The sequence below is a fragment of the Humulus lupulus genome, chromosome 4 (assembly GCF_963169125.1).
Source record: "Humulus lupulus chromosome 4, drHumLupu1.1, whole genome shotgun sequence".
In the NCBI taxonomy this organism is placed as follows: Eukaryota; Viridiplantae; Streptophyta; class Magnoliopsida; order Rosales; family Cannabaceae; genus Humulus; species Humulus lupulus.
Window position 1 is genome coordinate 62,007,798 of NC_084796.1, and position 24,113 is coordinate 62,031,910.

Below are 24,113 nucleotides of genomic sequence, written 5' to 3' on the forward strand. Positions count from 1 at the left end.
CCAACTCGGCCTAAATTCAAAACCTTTTATTTATTTATTTTTAATTAATTAATTAAATCCTTATTCAAATTAACTAATTATAATTTGAAACTTGATTTAATATTATTTATTTATATTGATACCAATTTATCAATATTAACAAATTTACCCAAAGATTCTCTTTTATTCTATAAATCTCATATCTCTGTAAATTTTCCAAAATTGACCTAGTCAACTTTTAAAAATCCTAATTGATAATTAAATCAATTAATTGAGACATTCTAGATGATTTACTCAAAGGTGATGTGGGGACCATGGATCCATGAAATCAAGCTCCAACAAGTTACCGTGAATTTATTTACGAATAATTTCACTACCTTATTAATTCTTCATGACTCCACTATAGACTCGGAATTGAACTCTTGAATTCATAGAACGTATTTTCAAAACCATAAATACGTTATCCATTGTTATAACCATTACAATCAGTCAATCCTCTATCGATGACTTACTAACGAGCTGGGTGCAAATTACCGTTTTACCCCTCATCAGTATTTTATCCTTAACTCCCACTAAGTTCCTTATAAATGATATTTCCGTGAACTTAATCACAGAAATGAGATCTCAATCATTTAACCTTTTGAACAAAGCAATTAAGGAAATCATCTTTTCACTTCTCATACAGATGTTATAGATTTCATATCTATGAATAATACTCCCACTCAATTACATTACTAAATCTCCAAGATGTAAGTATGGGCTAGATCGTAGGGTAAGCTGGTAACGAACAAGTCAAAAGATTTAAATAATATAATTAGCAGAATATTATCACTCAGAATTAAGATCGACTTAACATATGGTCAACGTTGTGACATTGATTAGATTTGACAACAACGATATTTATTTATCAATCAATAATCAATATCGGTCCTAGTCCGATGTAACTAAATACATCCGATCTTATCTACTTGGTCGATGCCTTGGACAAGACATCACACCCTGAATGTGTAAGTAGATCATATCGTAGATTGCCTAATCAGTGAAAATCCAATGCACTGATCTAATCTTAGGACTCGTTCTTTTGAACATATAATTACAACTATAATCCACTGTGTCCTAGTCACCATAATTGTAACTATACATATGTTCAGGATTTTATAAATGTTTGTATTATTTCAATAATCATGTAATAAAACAAGCAAGCAACACAGTTGTCAAACTAAATGATTTCTACTACTTTTATTGATAATATGAAATCGTGCTACATGTCCGACATGGTTTTATAAGGGCATAAAACCCAACAACAACGGGGTCGAATACCCGACTCGGGGCAAGTCAAGGGGTATTCCGAGCATTAGACATTTTATGGGGTTATTGGGTTATGAAAATAAATATTTTGAGATATATTTGAAGTTAGAACGTTTTGGAGGGAATATCGGAGAAACATTTTTGGTACCCCGAGCCTTGGAGGTAACTTAAGTGACTTAGATAAGAAAAAAACAAAACTAAAATAACATTCAAAAACTTGGTGAACCGACCCTCTCCCTATCTTGGTGTTTCTCTCTCTTTGGAAGCTTGAGGACTTTGATGTATTAGAGAATTTAGGGCTTACTTATCAAGGGAATTGAAGCTGGCTGTGATTGAGGATTAGCTCAAGGGCAAAGCTATCAGTTGAGGTAAGGATCCTAGCACTTAATTATCTGGGTTTATGCTGAGTTTTGTTGGTGTTTCAAGGTTATGGATGTGAGGTAGGTGGTGGATCACTCTTGAGTTTCTAGATGAGGTTTGGGGTTAGTTCTTGTTAGGTTTTGTTGCTGAGACTCTAGTAGAACTTATGTGGTGATTAAATTGGGTTGTTAGATTTATTTTGGGGTAAATTGGCATGGTTTTAGTTATGAAAATGGGGGATTTTTCTGGGTTCGAAGGGTCGAGTCGCGGCATTGTTCTTGCTGAGCCGCGGCCCTCTAGAACAATTGGGAGGCCAGGAAGAGGGGCGGGCCACATCACACTATAGGCTGGGTCGTGGCGCACATAGGCTGAAATTCGGGGTTGGGTTTCTGGTTGAGGCGGGCCGCGGCACAAGGCCTTGGGGCCGCGACGCTTAGTGGGTTTTTGTAACCCAAGAAGGTTTTAGGCTCGGGAATCCAAAAGTTAAGATTCGGGATGGATTTTATCACCCAGATTGATAGAATTCAAAGTCCCGGAGACTAGAATTATAACCCAAAGTTATTTAATGGATTAGAACTTGATGGACGGATGTTGTTGATACGTTGTGGCTAGGTTTTCAGCGAGGCTCGGACTAGGGGACTATGCCCGGGACATCGGTGCTCGGAAAGCTCGGGACACAGATAAGAAAATTTTTGTACCCATAGAGCAGGGCATGGCCCTATAGTTTATGTTGCAAGGCACGGCCCTATGTGATTATGATGCAGGGCGTAGCCCTATTGTGTATGCTTGTATTTGTTTAATTGTTTATTAAGTTTATGCTATGTGTTGCATATTTGTAAATGTACGGCAAAGGGTCGGGAATGGCAAAGGCCGAGAACGGCAAGGCCGGGTACGACAAAGGGCCGGGAACGGAGTCAAGCACGTGGAGTGCAAGGCCGAGTACGACAAGGGGCCAGGAGCAGCGTTAAGCACGCGGAGTGCAAGTTGCCAAGGTGAGACCCCTATTGGATACCTGGGATATCCTCACTGTGTAGACCGCGAACCCAGGGCCTGGTAAAGTGTCTGGGACGGCATGGTCGTTATGTGTTTAGCCTGTTGGCGGATTTATTATATGATGATTGATAGATATGCATAAGTTAATTGCTTCTATGGAGTTTTCTTGCTGGGCTTCAGCTCACGGGTGCTCTATGGTGCAGGTAAGGGCAAGGACCATGAGTACAGAGAGCGTAAAGCGGCGTGTACATGTTCAGCCTGCCTGGCTGCCACGACTAGGGGTATTTTTGGGAAATGTTTTGTATTAAACCAAATTTTGTCGTTTAGTCGACTTTAATCATATTTTTAGTTGTAAATATTTCTAAATAGTATTTTGAGATCCCAAATGTATAACGTTTTATAATTTCAACGAATGGTTACATTTTCAAGTTATATGATTTTTATTATAGTTTAGCTACACTTTTAACCTAAAACCTCGATTAGCGAGTTAATTGCACATTTTAAACTCACTTAGTAACGGCTCTAAGGAAGAAGGGTGTTACAATACTGGTTCGAAAACCAGATGTCGACTAAACTTCAAAAGGCCATATCTCCCTCAATATTAATTCATTTTTTATAATTCTTTTTGGTTTTTTCTCATCTTGAATCCCTCTATATATCAGCATACAACTTTTAAAGATAAATAAAATTCCAAAAATTCATGAGAAGCCTCTAACTCCATAACCCTAACAAATCACATGAAATAAAACTTGTTCTTCCCAAAGCTATTAACATATATCACAAAATCAGTCCTTATATCATCATTAATTTTTCCCTAACATGTTTCTAACATTAAAACATATTTATAAATACCCTAACATGAAATTATAACAATTATTTCATAACATTTACCCTTAAACCCCATGAACAATCATAAACATGACCTAGATTCTAAAGAGTAATAAGATCTTACCAAAATCGTTATCTAGTCCTCCGAGCTCTTTTCTATATATGAATGTGTGAGAGAGATTTGATTGTGTTGAATGAGAGAGGCAAAAATAATGAGATTTACTTAGCCCCGATCTCATCTCATTCTACGTATACTAATCCTTAAAAACCAAAAGACTAGTTTGCCTCAACCCTAGCTCTCTCATTGTTAGGGTCAAGTCTTCTTAGTAATTTCACACTAAGCTAATAGTTTTCAAATCCCTTAATTAACTCATGACCCATAAGTCTACTAATTTGTACTATGACCCCTAAGTACATAATTTGTGACACTTATGTCCTTACTACTTGAATGAATTATTGTAGTTGCTCATAAATATATTCAAATTCAACAAATGTTCACATAGACATTTATTAATTATAAATATATTCAAATAAACACATAAACATGTAGTCACATAAAATTACGAAAATACCCATATAGGATACCAAATTATGAAAATACCTTTTTTTAAGAAAACAGATGTTACAATCAATGGAACTAAATGATTAAAATATAATTAGAGAGGTTAACATTAGCCCTAACTCTAATTATGAACAATCATCGGATAATTATAACTACTACAACAATAGACAACTTAATATGTTACAACTTATTATAAAAGAAGACTGTAGTTTTGAAAGAATTTCTAGCTGAATAATTTATAGTTAATAAATTATTTATTAAGCTAAGAATTAGCGAGATAATTAATTTGTTGGAGATTACAATTACCGGTTCATATTAAAAAGTAAATTGGTATTAAAGGATATCAATAAAAAAATAAGATATTATTTCAAAACTCAAAATATTATTATTAGAGAAATAATAATTTTGTTTTTACATTATTATTTGTAAAAGAATAAAGTTGGGAAGAAAAAAAACATATGATGATATTTTTTAAATAATTAATTAATATTGTATAAATAAATAGTAAAAATCAAATTGACTTAGTTCTAAATTGGGGAGCAACACAAGGTATGTGATATGCACTTGAGCTCAAGAAGATAAGAACTAAGGTTTGCTTCATCAAGGCCAATACAACCAAGTAGAGCTAACATCTTTTTTTTTAATAGAGAAAAAATATTTAATGATGGAATATATGTTAAAGGATAAAATGTAAAATGATAATTGTTGAACTAAATAAGTGAAACATTTCTATGGCTTTTTTTTTTTTGCCATTTAATTATTTTTATAAGAATTTCAATTTGTTAATATTTCCATGGCATTTTTTTTTATAAGAATTCGAATTTGTAAATGTTTTATGGCATTTTTTTTAAGTTTTCAAATATGGAATTTTTAGATTCCTATATAAATATATAATTTAGCAAATAAGCAATAATTTTCTCACATAGTTGTAAAATCTGAAACTCATTTGTTTAAATTGTAAAGTTAGAAATATTGATAAAGTGATATTTTTAAAAATTCATATTTACAAAAAAATCCATTAAATAAAAACAATGTTCTACTCATATTTGTTTTTATATATGACATATCATGAAACTTTTTGTGTAGTATGTGTACTCTTAAATTAAGTATGCACGTACCAATGTATCTACAAGATGATTTAATTGAAGATAAAAATTAATTAAAGTAAAAACTTTATATGATAAAGATAACATCCCCAATCTATTTTATGTTTCGAACAAAACTACTAGTCTAGGTTGTTTAGTCCCCTTATACAGCGTTGGTACTAATGCTAGACCTATCCCAAACGATGAGTATTTTTGGGGAGAACATTTAAAAGAGTAAAGTTTAATTGAAAGATTGAATATATAAACATGTAGCATAAACTATAAAATACATATATCTACAACATTATACAAAATAATTCAAATGTGCCAAAACTTAGCATGATGTAAACTGGTTGTAATTGAAGTTACAAAACGTGGTGCTTAGAAAAATGAACAAGACCTTTATGAGTTCGTATGTATGTAGAGGCATCAATGAGAGTTACTACTGATGACTTGATTGGGATCAAGCACAATGCCCCGGGCTACTCCTGGTCGGCCTAAGATACCTCTGCGCTGTGGAGCAGGTACTAAAGAAACTACTGGATCAACGTTTGGAGGTATTAGAGTTTCATCTGAGTGGCCGGAGATGCATAGATTGCCAAACTCATCTTGGTCCCAGTATACTTCTACCATATTTCCTCTAGGATTCTCTACAGTTTCAGTTCCTGGAATCCCCACAAACCTAGCTCCAACCGGTATCTGCAGTACAAATTGTAGTATTTTTATGTATTAGTAATAATGCTTCCAATTCATCTCTTTCGTAAAACAAATAACAAGCAGTGGCTTACCTCAATTGATGTTCCTGAAGTTGTTAAAGTAAGAGGAACAAGTATACCCTCAGCTGTTGCACTTTCTAGTTCGGCTTGCTTTGCGATATTTAAGAAAACTTCTTCAAGAGTTGTGAGACCGAGTTGAATGTCAGCTATACCAAACTCACTTGCTCTATCTTGGAGGTCTTTAAAAAAATTCTGTTCGACAATAGATATCCAAAGATGCAAAACTCAAGCTAGAGGAACTGTAAGGACAAAAAGAAAAGTTCAAAAATTTAGATGCAGAGGAACCAAATTATAAAGGCTTACCGGCAAAAGCACCTCTCTGTCATGAGGAATGACAAAGGTGAAAAAGGCTTTGTTCTCCTCCTTTGGTACAACATTTAAATGCTGACAAAACATTACTCAAGTTAGAAATGAACCATTCATTAGTAAAAGAAAAATCATGAACAATTGATTTAGTCAACATACATGTTTAAAGAACTGCTTCACATCCTCATGATGAGTTGTATCAACTACGTCCCTGTTGGGAGTAGCTTGTCCATTGGTGCTACCAGAAAAGCTCACATTAGCAATAAAACCCGTCCCAAAACGCGACTTCAATCTGATTGAGGTTCCGATGCAGCGTAGCTTACCCTTGGCCATAATTCCAATCCGATCACTTAAAATGTCAGCTTCTTCCATTGAGTGTGTTGTTAGGACTATTGCACGCCCTCTCTTAGCATTCTCTATAATATCCCATACATGTCTTCTTGTTATTGGGTCCATGCCAGTTGTCTGCATATCGAAATGAAAATTATATAACAGATCAGTAAACTAATATGACCAGTAATGAAACCGCAACAGGAATGCAGTAAGCATTATAGAAAAACAGTCTCAGCTACATACAGGTTCATCCAAAATGACTAATTTTGGATCACCAATAAGGGCTATTGCAACACTAAGTCGACGTTTCATTCCTCCACTATAACTGCCAGCTCGTATGTTGGATGCCTCAGCGAGTTTCACCTCCTCAAGTGATTTTTGAATAACCTGTATTTCAGAAAAGCACTCAAGTAAAAATGCAGAATCTGAAAAAACACTGTTGCTTAACAATGGTAGCATATCAAGATAGTCATCATAAGCATAACATCTATGAGTAACAAAACATGTGGGAAAAGAATCAACTATCCTCACACACACACACTAGTGTTACATACCGATTTTATTGAAGATGAGGGTAGGCCCTTTATATTGGCAAAGAGATCAAGGTGTTCCTTCCCAGAAAGTGAATCCCAGAGAATATCAAACTATGAAAGAGACAAACACAAAGACGGATTAGTCATTTTTTCCCAATGTTATTGGTGATAATAAGATATTCATATATTCTTGTCAAGAAAACAATGATGTATGCTACTCGGATTATACAAAACCCATTATGAGAGAGGGAGGGAAAGGATTACCTGAGGACAAACTCCTATCAATTTTCGAATTTTAGACATGCCAATGGAGCTACGTACAGATATCCCATATATCAAGGCTGTCAAAATTGCAAGCAAAGACGGCTTATTGATTAATATCACCAATAGTTTGATAAATAAAAAAAATGCAACAATAATCAACAAATTACCATCTCCATTAGTCACCGGGGTGATTCCTGTCAAACAATTAATTGCTGTGGTTTTGCCTGCTCCGTTTGGTCCAAGTAGACAAAACAACTGATCTTTTGCAAAGTTCACCCACAAGCCCTGAAGAACATAGAAAAGGTATACTCAACCTGTTGCTGTGCCAAGTATTGGAAGGGAAAACAATAGCAAAATATCAATATTCACCCTTAGAGCTCGGTATGGTGAATTTTTCTTGCATTTGCAGAAACCAATGTTTGTAGACCCAGGATAAGTTTTTCCCAGGCCTCGGACCTGCACAGCAATGTTTGGGTCATCAACACCTTCCGTAGCTTGTTGTTTTACTAAGTTCTCCTCTTCAATGACATCTTCATCATCTGGGGCAATATGCTCCTGTGGTGGAACAGAGCCTATGCAACTACAAATGCCACCCTCTGTGAAGAGCAAGAGGAGAGGGCATTAAGCTGCAAGTATCAGTCTACAAGGAAAGCTCGAGTGAAAGCATAATTTAAGCTCAACTTACCTTTCACATTGTTTCCACCTTTTCCTATCCAGTACCCAGGATTTAAAAAGTAAAACACAGATTTTCTTACACCAGACACATTGGGGATAATGTTATCAAAGTAGATTGCCAACACAAACCAAATGAAGAATGTAGCCACCAGCCAAATGTAAATATCATTCTGTAAAAAATTTTCCCAAATAATAAAAATAAAGCAGTAAACGATGTATTTGATAAGTACTAAAAATTTATCAAATGCCACAATGTATTCTAAAATCATCAATATTTTCACATACAATTGTTATCACACACTCGTCATCATTTGGCGCACACTTTCCTCTACTACTCCAGCTGACCCCCACATCTTGGGGAGTGGCAGTTGCACCAACGAGTAACTGTAACGCTTCAGCTAGAAGATTAGGTGGGAAGATTGACCAAATGTTTCTGAGTAGCTTAGATATGCTTTCATTGTAGGGAAATCCAAATGCTGTAACAAGCTGCAATGAGAAAATGGTATATGTTGTTACTAATTTAATGATTACTTCTCTTCTTGAATCATGAAATCATTAAAAAGGGGAGCTTACCTGGGTTACAGAGCCAACAATAAATATGAAGAAACCAGCACTTGTAGATGAAGATGCCTTGGTAATGAAGGCTGACAACAAGAAGGCAAAGCCAAGCTATGATCCAAATAGAAATAAATAAACGGGTATTAAAAATAATAATTAAAAAAAAAGTCCGGTATAAGACCGAAGGTAACCAAAAGAAGCATAATTCAAAACACAGACCCAAGAATAGAAGTTAGTCTTTACCATATTGAGTTGGAACAGAAAGAACACAAAAAATACAACAGCAAAATTGTTGTTCAAGAAGAAGTCAAACTGAAACATCATGCCAAAGAGAACAATAACAAGTGATGAGATAAGGGCAAGAATCCCCTCCCACGTGAGCCATGACAACCAGTAAGCAGAATCGTAAAGACCCATCATAGACATAGCCTGCAGGTTGAGACAAGATAGGAAAATAAGAAATTGGGTCGTTTTATAAATCAATTTAAACTCCTAGAGTACAGGACAAATTCAGCACCTGCCGCAGTTTTAGTTCTTTTTCTGTGATCAAAGAATTCATCTGTAATACGAATCCAAACATGGCAGTTGCCAGGAAAAAGGCCGGTCCTACTGTAGCCAATGCAGAAAAGATATCCAGTGCAGGGTGTGCAAATTCCTTAAGTGTGACGAACCAGCTAAAGTTTGGAACTAAACATATGTAATACATCAGTTCAGTCCATAAATGTTGGAAATAAAACCTTTAAAAAAAACGAAAGAACAATAGCCCATTAAATCCAATACCTCCAATAAGCGATCTTGCAATTTCACGTTCCGCGGCAATCTGGAGTGGAATTTGAAACTTAAATGTTGGGTCTTCGAAAGTCCCACGCTTTGCCAGAGTAGTTGAATTAGTCTGAACGCCATAGCTAATTACAGTAGCATTTCTTTCCACAAAATATAAAGCTCCCGGACAGGTCATTGGATTTTTGTACAGATAGTCATCTACTTCATTTGCTGTTCTAAATGATCTGACCTGCTCAGACAAAGAAATTGCCAAAGACAGGGCAATTTGTATTATCAATTGTCATTCATGTTTCAAACTTTCCCGCGTAGCTTTTTGCTAATTAAACTTTTTGCAAGGATGTGTAAACATATAAATATTTATAATAAAATCCACAAAAAGCTTTAAGACAATTCAAAAAAGGAAAAATAAAACTCTTTAAGACAAAATAATGTTACTTTTTCTTTTGATATTCCGAATTGTCCAAAGCGCAAAATCTCAATACGAAATTGTAAACTGCCACGTGGCCTTTCATAACAGACCAAACGCAAGCAAACGAGGATTCTGCATGCTTTTTCTCTTTTCCTTCTCACTTTTTCTTTTTCTCAGCAACCAAACAGGAAAAAAATATATTCCAGTTAATGCAATTACCTTATCTGAAGGAATCGGTCTCCCAGGATTATTGTCTCTAATGGCGTTAACAAGGCTAGTGATCCTAGCGCTTCCATTTCCGCTCCATACAAAGTCGACGCAAGGAAGTTTGACATAGTACTTGTCCTCACATGGCAAGATCGGGAAAGAGAACTGAGGGTCGGGGTCGGTGACACTTTTAAATGAAGTAGCGGAAGAGAAGCGAGCTTTGATGGCCTCCTGGATAACAAAAATGAGAAAGATGAAGAAGAAAGAGGCGAACAGCTGGAGGAAAGTGGCTCTCTTGTTCCGCCATGAGAGCAAGAAGTTCTTCTTCAAAAGTGCCTTGTATTGTTGAAACAACAATGCAAAACCACTCCGTAATTCCATGGATTCTGGGTTTCAGAGTTCAATTTTTCTCTTTTTCTTTATTTTATTTTTCAAAATTAAAATTTATATTATAAATTTCTTAATGTGAAATTTGATAATGGGAGGTGAAGCAACATATAAATATGCAGCAGAGAGCCCCTTTTTTTTTTGTTCTTTTTCAAAAGGCGCGGTTAGACTTATGAAGGTGGTAAGAGTAGAATAGGTCATAATTTTTAGTTTATTTACGATCGTGCCACTGCCTTAAGGAATTTTTTTATTATATGGTCAACGCGTTTTTGTATCTTTCACTCTTACGTATGAATATTGAATACATAAGTCCGTCCTTAATTATTATTATACTGGTAAATTCAGGTGATACTTCCCCTCAAAAAAACAAAAAACAGGCGAATAGAATACTATTGGGGAATGTGTTTATATTTTGTAAATCTTTTACTCTTGTTTCAAGAGATTTTTGTAGTGGTAACATTTTTTTTTGTATATAATTAATTATAATCAAAGTATAGACGATTGTCTTTTTTTTAACTGATGGGAAGACTGCTTCAGATTTTTAGAAAAATAATGATAAACTATTCCAGCGAGAATTTTTTATTTTAAAAAGATAATAATTATAAAAGAATAATATTTTACTATTAGGCGATTTATAATTAGTGAGATATTTACATTATTTAAAAAAAATAATGAGATGAAATGACTTCGTAATCATCCCCTCCTCCATATAACTTAAATTTCCATAACTTGCTAATAGATACAAATAAGTCATTAAAACAACAATGAACCAAACTGTCTACAGCCAAAAACAACTATTATGTAAAGCTAGTCATGTAAAACATACCCAAATAAAATTATTATTTAAATATAGCACAATAACAACAAAACTTCTGACCATAAAAAATTATTATTTAATTCAAATATTATTTTATAAATAAATTAATAATTTTTCAACGTATTAATTATGGAAATACAGTTTTTGTTTAATTTATGTCATTTTAACTTACCACTAAAATTAATGAAACTAAATAACATTTAGATACAAATTATTTTTAATGTAATGATAATTTTTTTATAAGTAATAATAGTTTTTTTTATATTTAGTTTCAATAAATTAAAACTATGTGATTAAAGTTTTTAAAGATGAACTTTTTTAATCACAAATTATATTGGGACAAAAATGAATTTTGTTGTAGGGCGTTTGTTAAAATGAATTATATGCTTCTTCTTTTTTAAATTAATGAATTATATGTTTGACAAGTCATAAAATCAAGACAAAATCTATTTAAAAAGCCACGCATCTATATTGTTGGATCGGACTAAAATTCAAGATGGGAAAAGTAGGAAGGGAGGGCACTTTAGTCAATTAGGAATGTTGATAGGAAGGGTAAATTCGTAACTCTAAAATTGTTGAGGGGAAATTGCAAGGCAAAATAATGATATCAAAATGGAAGTCAATCGGACTAGACTATAAACAATAAAATAATGATATCAATCGGACTAGACTATAAACAGTAAAATAATCTTTATATATAAAATATTAGACCATTCTTTAGTCTCTCACTTGAATGTGAAGGATTTAGTCATTAATCTATTTTCAGCCATTAGATCTACGGTGGATGGTGGGATTATGGTGTTTGGTTGAGGATGTGTTAAAATACACATATACCCCTTGCTAACTCTTAAGAAATTAATGATTATTTATGTATGATCATGACTAGTTTTCATAATTAAATGTGGTTTGAGTTAATGATAGCATTTATTAATAATTGTCTTGTACAAGCCCCGTTTGATGAAAGTCATTGTGATATTTTTTGGTTTCATTCAAGTTTTTTTGTTAGAAAGTTAAGTGCAAATTGTATAGTGTTGTTGTTTAATTTGTAAAAATCATTTTATTTGTGAGAATATACCAACGTAATTGCAAGAGAATTAAGTAGATTTTTAAATAAGAGAAAAAAGATGAAAGCAATTAAAGTTACCATGCATCATGCCCTAGTCTTAGTTACATTACAATTAGTAGTATTAATATTCTGGTACTCTTACAATCTACTCTAATTTTGTTACAAAAAAATTCATTAAAAGAATACTTATGGAAAGTGAAACTCTAAGGTACCTAATACCATAATGGATAAAATTTATACAAAATTAATTATACAACACTAAGGTACCCTAATTAGTGTTAATTCATTCATTCAACCATTAAAACATATTTTAAGCTTTTACTAACACAATTCACACACACACACACACACAAAATTAAACTGATTAGTTCAAGTTTTTTTACTTTATGCTATAACATTATTACTTACCACTTAGTTCAAAATTACTTACCTGTAGCAAAAGGATACTTTACCAATATCGTAAATAAGTTACAAATCAATACCAAGATGATCATATTCTCCTCAACTGTACACTTTTTTTGACGTAAAATTACCTCATTGCCCTTACCTTTAACACCCATATCAATACAACTATTCACAATTGGTTTATATTACCGATTCTATAGGTAAAATACTATAAAAATAAATACACCAAACTAGCCCACATCATGACACTTGGAAAATCTAATGGGTCCCACTTGTGGGACTAAGTCATGAGAGGGACTAAAGAATTTGCCTTAACCTTTTTCTAAAAGCAACCTATGTTCGTTACTTTCTTACTAACTTCCCACCATTTAAAGAATATAATTATTTATTTATTATCAAAATCTTCAATAATTAGTCTCCATTGGATCGCTGACCTTACAGCACTGCGAATGAGTGGCCTATTCTTTTTTCTAAAATACAAGTTTTACATTATGGCAAATTCTTTAGTCCCTCACGGGACTTAGTCCAACAAGTGGGACCCAAATAATTTGCCAAGTGTCAAACTTTGAACAATTTTGGTGTTTTTCTTTTTTAAACTTTATGCTTGATTGACCGGTTGTGTAAACCAGATCTAAGAAATAGTGTTGATATGGCTATGAAAAGTAAGGACAATAAAGTAATTTGTCGTCCAAAAAGTGTATAGTTGAGGGCAATAAGGTAAAATATGTATTGTGTTTGAACTTATTTACGATATTGGGTAAGTAATTTTTTGATACGACTAAGTAATTTTTAATGAAATGGTCAGTAATAACGTTGTATCGCAAAGTAGAAAACCTTGAAGTAATTTTATTTGTTTTTGTTAGTATAAGTAACCTTTTTATGCTATTAAGTAATATTTAATTGAGTGGTGAGTAATAATGTTATAGCTGAAAGTAAAAAAACATGAAGTAAATATGGTTTTATTATTATAATAATAATAAAAAAACCAACAATGACTAGAATCCAATGAGCACACCTCGTGAGCTTTAGTTGTCTCATGATTATCATAGAGAGTTTTATTAGCTGCATTACTCATGTTGACAACATTGCACTAGTAATACATTTTCGACCAAATGATAATTAGATAAATGGTACTCATGTTAACAACATAAGAAATTTACTTGGTTCAAACAAGTATGACCTAAATCGAGTGGATGAGACTAACACTCTTTAGTAAGCACAAATTGAGCTTAGTACAAAGTTATATAATTTGAATAAAAACTTTGTTTTTATTTTTCAAACTCTCATCAACATAATACAAGAACCCAGTACAACTTTTGTCAATGATGAATACAAGATGATATCTAAGTTACATATTCTCTCTATAAAGCTATTAATATAATCTATTGACTAACTTGAGTCTAAAGATCATTTTCACTCACTAAAACTGCCAAATACTCAAACTGCAGTTATTACTGCTTTCTGTTGTGACAGTTGAACTGTGATTAAGTCCAATTTTAGAAAGTTTGGGAGCAAATAGTAAGTTAAGAGATTTTAACCTTACATGATATTATGATGAAAATTTTAGTCCAATAAGTTGATGTAGAGGAATGCAGACTGCATCTAATTTGCATAATTTGTACATCAAAATTGTTCATTAGTGCACACTCTGGGAAGAGCCAAAAGACAATTTTACAATGTACATAATTTCAAGTCAAGTTAGATAAACAATATAAAACTCGATGAGAGTAATGATAAAAATGAAAGGAAAAAAATGATCAATAACAAATGAAACTTAACATGACAAAGAGTATGTGATTATATATTTATGAAACTGCTAATTATTACAGAGGAAACACATCTATACATTGTATAGACACAATAAAAAAGATGAGATTATGAGTTTGAGAAGTACAAACCTCATCAACATTTGATCTCTTGGGATGCGCTCAAGATCAAATTTTAAGCCTACCGTCTATATTGTTGTACACAAATAACAATATAAAAAGAACTTATCATTTTTCTATTTGAAATTGATTAATCAACTAAGAAGCAAAGCCGCAGATAACTAATATGACATAAAACAAACAAAAAATGCACTATGAGTTTCACTAATATATATATATATATATTTTCTATTAAAGCAGCGAACCGAAATCAATCTGCAAACTTTTATCATCAATCTAAGATATATGCAATCAAATCTATTGGATTTTTGTTTATTTCCTAACAACAAAATATGATTACTTGCACATGCTCTCTCGAAGGCACAACCACAAAAAGCTGGAAACATTGAAATAAATGACCTGAAATTAGTTACAGCAAAACTCCCCATGATCTATACTTACAATGCAAAAGAAATAAATAAATAAATAAAAGAAGACCTAAAAGAGTGATTGAAGCACCTTAAGCCTAAAACATCACTTATAAAGATTACAAAGCACATAAATAATAGGAATATTAAATAAATGAACATTTCATTTAGCTAATATTTTAAAGAGAGAGGCTTAACCATTTCTGGCACCATTGCTTCATCACCTCTATTCTCAGCATTCATGTGATTCCTCTAATGTTTCATCTTTATTGTATCAAATCTTTAAATTGGATTAATGTCAAGAACCTGAAAAAAGAAAAAATAATAATAGAATGAGAACCTAATTATGTGTGTGTTCATACATATATATATACATAAAATTATTTGTCACTCAATATAAACAATTCATATATTATCACATGAAGATGATATGCAACAAAATAATATTAGCATGAAGCAATACTTGAAACTTAAAAACAAACTTCATGAAAATAGCAACATAATAGCAGTAAGTTGGTGTTACTTTTATTAAGCTCAAATTTTCAATAGATTTGCTTCCATAAAAATTATACATAAGTTTGGTTGAGTAAATTTAACAAACGGGTGGGCTGTTGAACCTGAAAGTCTTACAACAACAAACATAGCCCATGAAAATAATCAGATTCTTTAAACCTCTTCAAGTTCTCAGGTACTTCACCAAGGCTAAGAGGACCGAAACCAAAGTCATTGAATGTCTATAATCAACAAAAATTTAGTTAGAGTGTTGGGGTTTATTTAAACACATATAAATCAAAATTAAAACACTAAATTTTTTTGACAAAGATTTAATAAAACTAGAATTAGACAAACGCACGTACCTCACAAATCTGGCAGAGACAACCATGGACAATAGCGACTTACAATCTGAAGAGGAACACAACGAAAAAATGGGTTGAGAACTAGAGTTCAACAAATTTAAGCTAATTGCATAAGTTGGATATAACTAAATGACTAAATTTGAAATGATAAATACCTTACTAAAGCCTTCACTGAAGCAGACAAAAGAAAAAAAAATCTTTATAAGCTTTCCCCATAATTCTGAAGCATGTTTTTTTTTTCGTTCTACAAACTTCACTAACAACAATCTTTCAATCCTATTACCTAAATAAATAGTCTTCAAATTTTCACTCGTCAATACCCAATACAAAACACAAGAGAGTGCCATCTAAAATTCAGCAATGAAAATTACTTTTAGATATATTATCTTCATTTGTGGATTTATTACACATTCATGGTGTATATGAAAAGGAGAATCACTATTGTCTGCCCAAAACAATTTCACAACTTACTAGTATATGCCAAAGAGCTCCAATCACTCTCTGATTTAGAAGAAATGATTGAAAAATATACTTAGAACCAACGACGATGAGTGAAATCCACCATGCTCGAACCTCCAAACTTTGCGTACCTGACCTGTATCACCAATCAGCGACGACAATCGACCTATTCTTCAAGAAATTTAATAGAAACGATCACACACTCCCACTAATCCTTTGATTATTTTTTTTGAGCAAGATTTCAGGACATTATTTTTTAGAGCTTTTTTTTTTTACAAAAATATATAAAAAAAATTATATGCAAAAGGTAGCCGGTTGCTAAAGGATATGAAGGGATATATGTGTATTTTAACATATCCTCAACCAAACACCACAATCCTATCATCCACCATAGATCCAATGGCTGAAAAATTAATGAAGGACTAAGTCCATCAAATACAAGTGAGGGACTAAAAAATTGCTCTTACATTATACCATATATTAACTTTTTTATTTTTTCTCTATATTATTTAAATATTATATTTTCAAACATTTTTTTATTCATTTCAAATATTTTCTATAACTATTAATCTATATATTTTCCAATACCATTTTTTATTCTAATTATTAACATAATATATTATAAAATATATGATCAACTTACAAATATGTCATATTTTATATTAAGTATATGTAATATTGTGCTAAAATAAAAATAAAATATATTAAAAGATTAAATATAATAATATTATAAAATATAAATAAAACTCTTATAAAAAGTATATAAATATATATAATATATATTGAAAGAAAAAAAAAGGATGATGATGAAATCTATGAATATATATATATATGTTTTATTTATGTTTATATATATATAAAGAAAGAGAGAGATAATAATATAATATGTTTACATAATGAATAGTGTAACATAAATCTAGCTAAACACTATATACAAAGGTAAAAAAAAAATTAAAGAATAAAGCATTTATTGTATGACTTTTTTAGTACTTCTTAGTCATAATTTAACTATATAGTAAATATAGCTACTCCATTGGGAGTGTTCTTAGGTAATAAGTATTGCACTCAGAGATGTTTTTTTTTTCCTTTTCAAGTAGGATTATAATTTGAGGAAGATAAATTATAGTACATAGCTCAAAATAATGACATCAAGAAGTTAATGTCTTCATTTTAAAAATTGTAGAGAAATAACCATTTTACATTGTTGATTATCTAAATTATCATTTTCTATCATTTATTTAGGAGTGTATGACTTTAATATAGTGGTTGTTGACTGCCTTTTCCGCTATCAACCTTAAAACGAGAGATTAAAGAAATAAAAAACAAGAACACAACAGTTTTTACGTGGTTCAGGCTATAAAAAAGCCATAGTCCACGAGTCTCTAGTATTAAGTGGATTGTAAACTTGTTAGGGCAAGCTCCAATAGAGTTTTTTTAGGCAGCGTTTAGATTGCTCTGAGCACAAGATCTTTCTTTCTCCAAAAAACCAAACCCTTCACAATGAGATCTCCATCCCTATTTATAGAGGCTGGGGTCATTAATTGCTAAATATCTATAATTAATACACATTGGACTAATTAATACATATTCTCCTCGTTATTGGGGTATTAATACCACTTTAATGCATTGTGTTGCATTAACTAGAGACCATGACCCAAGCGATTAATGTGGGGCCCACTGCAAAAAGTTACCTACTTTATGGGGAACATGCCCCTGACACTGTCAGGGCACGCCGCACGTATTTCCTTGTCAGGCGGCGTAGTGAGAGTGCAAATTGTCGAGTCATATAACTGACAACACTGTGGATGGATCACCAAAAAGGTTGTCAGACGATCCTCTAACACAGCAAACTTGCATTGGTTGACACCTGGCTAGCTTTCAAGGTCCCAAGGACAAGGTCCTTGCCCTGGAAGACAACTGTTTGTAAAGAGTAAGATTACTATTAACTAGTCCTCGGGGCATGGCCTCAGAGAGACGTATGTGCCCTACCTTTATCTGAGGGATGTGGCCTCTAGTTGAGATATCCACCCCTTGAGGCCTAAACCTTGGGGCGTGGCCTCACTTGAAGAGGCATACGTCCTCGCCACATGCCCTACCCGCACTGGTTTCGGATTGCCACGTGTCCTTTGGTGAAAACACTGACAACATTTGCCCCCCAAGTCTTTACTCGTCCTCAAACAGTGGAGACTTAAAACTAGGGAGAAATCGAATAGTCATCGAATGGAAAAATTTGGACTTCTTCTGACGTCACTACGAGATTTCCTGCCACGTGCTAAGCCCCTATTGTTGGGCCCATCAATCCGTGCAATTAACAAGGGCCGGGTCCACGGCCCGAAACGTCTTTTCTGTACCCTAGGTGTCCTTTCAGCCTATACTCGAGATTTTCCTTTTCCAATGCCAATGATCATGATCCACACCTTTCAAATCTCGACCCTTGGATCGCTCTCAAGTACCTATGTCCTAGGTAATTCGACGATTGGGGTGAACTTACTTCAACCCAAAGCACTGGACATATAAAAGGCTGAGAACCAACTCTCCAACGTTACTTTAGCTCATTTCAAATTTCCTGTGTTTTCTACTCTCCAACCTATCTTAGACTCTTAAACCATTCTTCTTCCCAGCACTCCCCGGCTTTGCATCCTTTCTAATTCTTTCGTCACTATGGATGACTGGCGTAAACCTTCTTACTTCTGGGTAAACGGCAAGAAATTCTTCAAAGTTCACACTCGATCAACACCATTCGACTCTTCATCTCGAGTAAGTGTCGTGGAAGTGTAACTCTGTTTTTCTATATGTTTGATGACTTAGGATGCATGTTTAGGAGTTGTTTTGAGCTTTTTAGAGGTTGTTTTTGTTGGAGTTTTATGTCCTAATTAAAACCCAATTTCTTTGTAATCTCATATTATTATCAATAAAAGAATAGAAATCATTTTTTGACTTGGTCAATAACTTTGCTCACATGTTTTATTTTCATGATTATTTGTTTAATATAAACTTCTATTAAATCCCGAGCATATAGCTAATCGTATTTATAGTGACGTAATCACAGTGGAATATAAATATGATTATATGTTCAAAATAAGTTAGTCCTAAGATTAGTCAGTGCACATGATTTACACTGACTTGCCAATCTACGATATGATCTACTTACACATTGTAGTGTTATGTTTTTTCCAGAACATTAGCAAAGTAGATAAGATCGGATGTATTTGTTACATCGAACTGGACTGATATTGACAGTTGATAGGATAAGTAAACATATCGTTATTATCTATTCTAGTCATATCATATAGTTGACCATAGGTCAATTCAATCTCAATTCTGAGTGGTTAATATTCTAACTGATTGTATTATTTGAGTTCTTTGACTTGTTCGCTACCAGCTTACCCTACGGACTAGCCCATACTTACATATTGGGAACTCGGTAGTATAATTGAGTGGGAGTGTTAATCACAGATATGAACATCTATAGCTTCTAATGAAGACGTGGAACGATGGTTTCCTTTTAGTTTGGTTCAAGGTGCTAAATGATAGAGATCTCATTTCAGTAATTAATATTAGTTTACTGAAATATCATTTACAAGGAACTAAGTGTTTTAAGGATAAAATACAATGAGGGGTAAAACAATATTTTAGTCTCATCTCATTGTAGACCGTCTATAGAGGATTGAGTGACAATTATGGTTGTAACAATAGATAATTAATAGCGTATCTATATTTGTTATAGAGTGTTCTATGAATTCAAGAGTGCAATTCTGAGTCTTTAGTGGAGTAAAGAGGAATTAATAAGTTAATAAATTTATTTGTTAGATTTATGATAACTTATTGGAGTTTGATTTCATAGGCCCATGGTCCCCACTGTACCTTGGATAAAATCATCTAGATAGTCTCAATTAATTAATTTAATTATCAATTAGAATTATCAAAGTTGACCAGGTTGATTTTGGATAGTTTCAGAGAGTTATGTAATTTAGAGAAGAAAATAAAATTTAGGATATATTTATTAATTAAGATAAATTGGTATCTAAATTAATAAATAAGTTTAAATTATAAATAATTAATTGGATAAAGGATTTAAATAATTATTTAATTAATTAAATCAATAGAAAATAATACAGACCTTGATTTTAAGTCCAATGGGCTTATAATCAAATGGGAAATTTCACGGGCCTAAAGTCCATGATAATTTCAACCTAGGGCTATTAATTGACTATTATTTTATTGATTTCTTAATTAAATAAATGACCTAATTGAGTCTATAAAAGGAATGTTAAGAGAGAGTTGAAAACACAAGTTAAAGTAAAAAAAAAGGGTCAGATTTCAGATGACAGACACTAGTTTTGTGATAGGTTTTAGATTCTCTCTAAACACAAGTCATTTTCTAAGGCTCCTTGTTCTTTTCTCTTCTTCTCTCTACATCTATCTCATGTGTTGAGAATTGTCCACTCTAGTCTAGGTGATTCTAAGGATACTTTGGAAGACTGTGAAGAAAATTGAAGATCGGTTCAGTTTCTTGGTAATACTCTGCGACAGAAAGGATACAAGGGTTAGACAAACTGAAGGAAGGACTTTATTATTCCACTGTGTATAATGTAAGTATTCTTATCATTATTTCTCTTTGAATTCAATTTTAGAAACATGTTCTAGGTTATCTCATATTAATTTGTTTAATATTAGATCTACATGAAAATAAATAAAGATCCTGCATAAGTTTCCCAACAGTTTTGACCTTATTTGTCGTCGAAAATGGTCTAAATGGCATATTTAGACGTTCTAGTGCATTTTTGGTTATTCTGGACCTTCGATCGGAATCTAGAAAATTTCCATATTCTAGCGATGTTCATCATCTCTGATGGTGTTTATCTTTTCCAGTGGCGCGCCAGGTGTCTAGCTTCGAGGACACTCCAATGTCATTAGTTTTTCTTTCCTTCCCTTTTCCCCGAGCAGTAGTCTTAGGGGTTCTCGTTTTGGCCTAGCTTTCTTCGGGTCAAGGCGCTAACTACTTGGTGTTTGTTTCATATGTCCGAGGAGCTTCATTAGCTCCACCAACAAGGTTTCCACGCCTTTGACAATGAGATCTTTCAGATGGCCCGAGAAGCGGGACTGCGCCCCGAGAAGGGGAAACAAGTGGCTGGTAGCAGCCAAGCTCTTGCGGTGTGAGAGAGCTCTGAGTTGGTGGCGACGAGACCTCTCAAAGCTGGCCTCTTAGAGGAAGAGACCAATGCGGGTCCGACGCCGTCAGACTCTCGTTATCATGCTATAAGGTTTGAGGCGGAAGACATCCCAAGCAAGCTACGGCACAAAGGCGCCTTAAAGAGGATCCTCGGCGACTACGGGGTAGATGATGGAGAAATACCGGTGCACCTGACTCAGGAGGACGAGAGGGTGCATGAGAGCATTCATAGGCTCAGGCCCTGGAGCGCCTCCCATCTCCAAGCGGGTGCAGCCTTGCCACTTCACCAATACTATGTCGACTTTCTTAAGTTCGTCGGCATAGCTCCTTTCCAATTGTCCCCAAACGGATATCGGTTACTAGCAGGGCTTTATGTTCTGTACAAAAGGCAAAACTGGCCTAACCCATCCCCGCCGAAATACTATACATATACAGTTTATGGCAATGCTCAAAGAAGGGGGAGAAAGGGGGATATTATACCCTGATGAAGCACACAATCCCAAGGAGAGGCTATAAAGCCCCAAATGACAACGATAATCACGCTCGGGCCTACAAGGACCAATTCTTTTGGGCAAACGGGTTCTCGATGAGGACCAATCCTACTTTACTCCTGGACTTCGCTATAGTTGGTAAGTTCTTCTGTCCTTGTGTAAGTTAGCATGATAGTATTTAGCTCGCGACTCATCCCTGTCCGTGTCATCTTAATCAGGTCTGTATCGCCACACTCCCTTTGTTGACTATTTTGATGAAAGGCTTCAGGCGATGGAGTCCATTCGCAATGAGGAGCTAGAGCTCACTTTCCTCGTCACTGATGCCCACCTCCGACAATACGGGTTGCTGAAGGCGGGACAAAGCATAAATTCGGTTTTCCTGACCAAATTTTTGGATTCGAAGCAATCTCGGAATGTGGCAAGGCTACACACGGAGTACATGGCGGCCAAGGCGCAACATCGATACACACAGCTCCTTCACGAGGAGCACGCGAAGAGTGTCCTCGCCATCAAGGCTATCACAGAGGCGAAGGAAGACGAGGAGCTTGAGGCAGGAATCGGGTCGTCTTCCATGCCTCAAGGTAAATTTCCGATCATACTTCATTATGGCAGGCGTGTAAGGGAGGGAACTAGTCTCGACCATTCATCCTTTTCCCCCTCCCTTCTTGAATGCGGCCAAGTCTCAGGGCGTCGTTGGTCCGAGGAAGAATACAAAGACTACCAGAACCTCATTGACGTGTTTCTCTGCAACCCGAGCAGGAAGAGGTACGCTCAAGGCTTCGTGCCTCTTGACGAGGCGACGACCATGCGCGCCTCTTGGTTTTGTCAGTATGAGACCAACCTAACATAGGAGATGGGTCGACTCATATGCGAATTCACTCATTCTGTCCTCCACTCCGAGGAGCCTGATCACAGTGGGGCTCCCGTGGATTTTTATACTTGGTCTCACGCTTTTATCTGTTGTGATTTTTCTTTCTTTTCTGGAGACTAACCAGTGTGTTTCCTTTGTGTAGAAAGTATGGGACTTTCTGATCTGGTGTGGTCAAAACATCAGAGGGTGTTGGGGCCTTCTGAGATAGACACCTTGACAGCTCCAACAGTAGTGCCCACACCCACATTAACTGCCCAAGCACCTTCTACCGCTGCTCGACTGGTCCCTGCCCTGAGCGCAACAGTGGTCGATGAAGTCATTGACCTCGAGGCCTCCTCCCCCTGAGATGAAGGATTCTTCGAGAAGAGCAAGGAAATCCCTTCCAACTCCCATCAAAGCCAACGAGCCTCAGCTGGTTATCTTCCTGGAGCACTATGAAGGGGATGAGTTGGAGCTGCACAAGGAGGTCATCGAGTACTACAACGCCCTCATCGGGGAGGGCAACGAGGTCTCTCGACTCTTAGCCAAATATCTGTGTGAGGATTGGCCAAAGGAACCCGTCGTCCCTCTTTGCCGTGAAGAGCTGGAACCTCTCCTCGCAGGGAGAATAGGAGATAGGGCCCTACCACTCGGCACAGAGCTCATGCAAGGACTCGTCCCTATGTGAAATGCTCACAGCAGCTTCGCCCATTGCGGCAGCGAAAATGAAGTTGTGTTGGTGGCTACTAGATGTCACTCTTCCACGAGGGCAAGTCTCCTAATTTCTGCCTAAGTTCAGCATATATTTTTGTCTTTTTGGCTGACTTGATATTCAGATTTTACAGACTGTGGCCCTCAATCAATGACTCGGGGACCTTGTGCTGACGCGGTCCCTTGAGCTGCAGAAGACTTGGGAGGGGCTGGCCTGAGCCCAGGTAGAACTTGCTCGGCTCTAGGAGACTATAGTCTTCTTGGAGGGACATTCGCGGCTTCAGAAAGGAGTGGAGGACATGAGGGCCTGTGTCCGCGAGGTGGAGGATCTACTAGTCACCGAGCGGTCGAAGATGTCCTCTTTGGAGGAAACATCCTCCAAGTTATTGGAAGATACTGTAGGCCGCATTCGGACCATGGAAGAGGTGCTGGCCAAAGTCCGCGAAAAGCTTCGGTTGAGCCGGGTAGAGTCTCTAGCCCATGCCGATGAGCTAGAGAAAGCCAGGAGAACCGCCAAAGAACTTTCCAAAGATCTCAATGTGATGGGTGAGGACATGCTCTTCATTGTGTGGTAGAGCAATAGAGACATGGAACTCTCATTCACAGAGGATCCCGACATGAGGACAAAGTTCGAGGCACGTCTCG

The 24,113-nt window shown here is 35.1% G+C and overlaps 1 protein-coding gene across 1 annotated transcript; it reads right to left on the reverse strand.

Moving 5' to 3' along the window:
* Window positions 1-5,350: 5,350 nt before the first annotated feature.
* On the reverse strand, window positions 5,351-10,476 carry LOC133830491 (ABC transporter A family member 2-like). The gene is made up of 16 exons (XM_062260479.1): window positions 9,972-10,476; window positions 9,341-9,572; window positions 9,078-9,247; window positions 8,804-8,989; window positions 8,576-8,671; window positions 8,288-8,488; window positions 8,013-8,172; window positions 7,697-7,923; window positions 7,495-7,612; window positions 7,328-7,404; window positions 7,085-7,174; window positions 6,774-6,917; window positions 6,357-6,662; window positions 6,195-6,275; window positions 5,904-6,083; window positions 5,351-5,814 (listed from the first exon to the last, which is right to left on the reverse strand). The coding sequence occupies exons 1-16, from the start codon at window positions 10,338-10,340 to the stop codon at window positions 5,545-5,547; spliced, it is 2,907 nt and encodes a 968-aa protein (XP_062116463.1). The 5' UTR covers window positions 10,341-10,476; the 3' UTR covers window positions 5,351-5,544.
* Window positions 10,477-24,113: the final 13,637 nt, after the last annotated feature.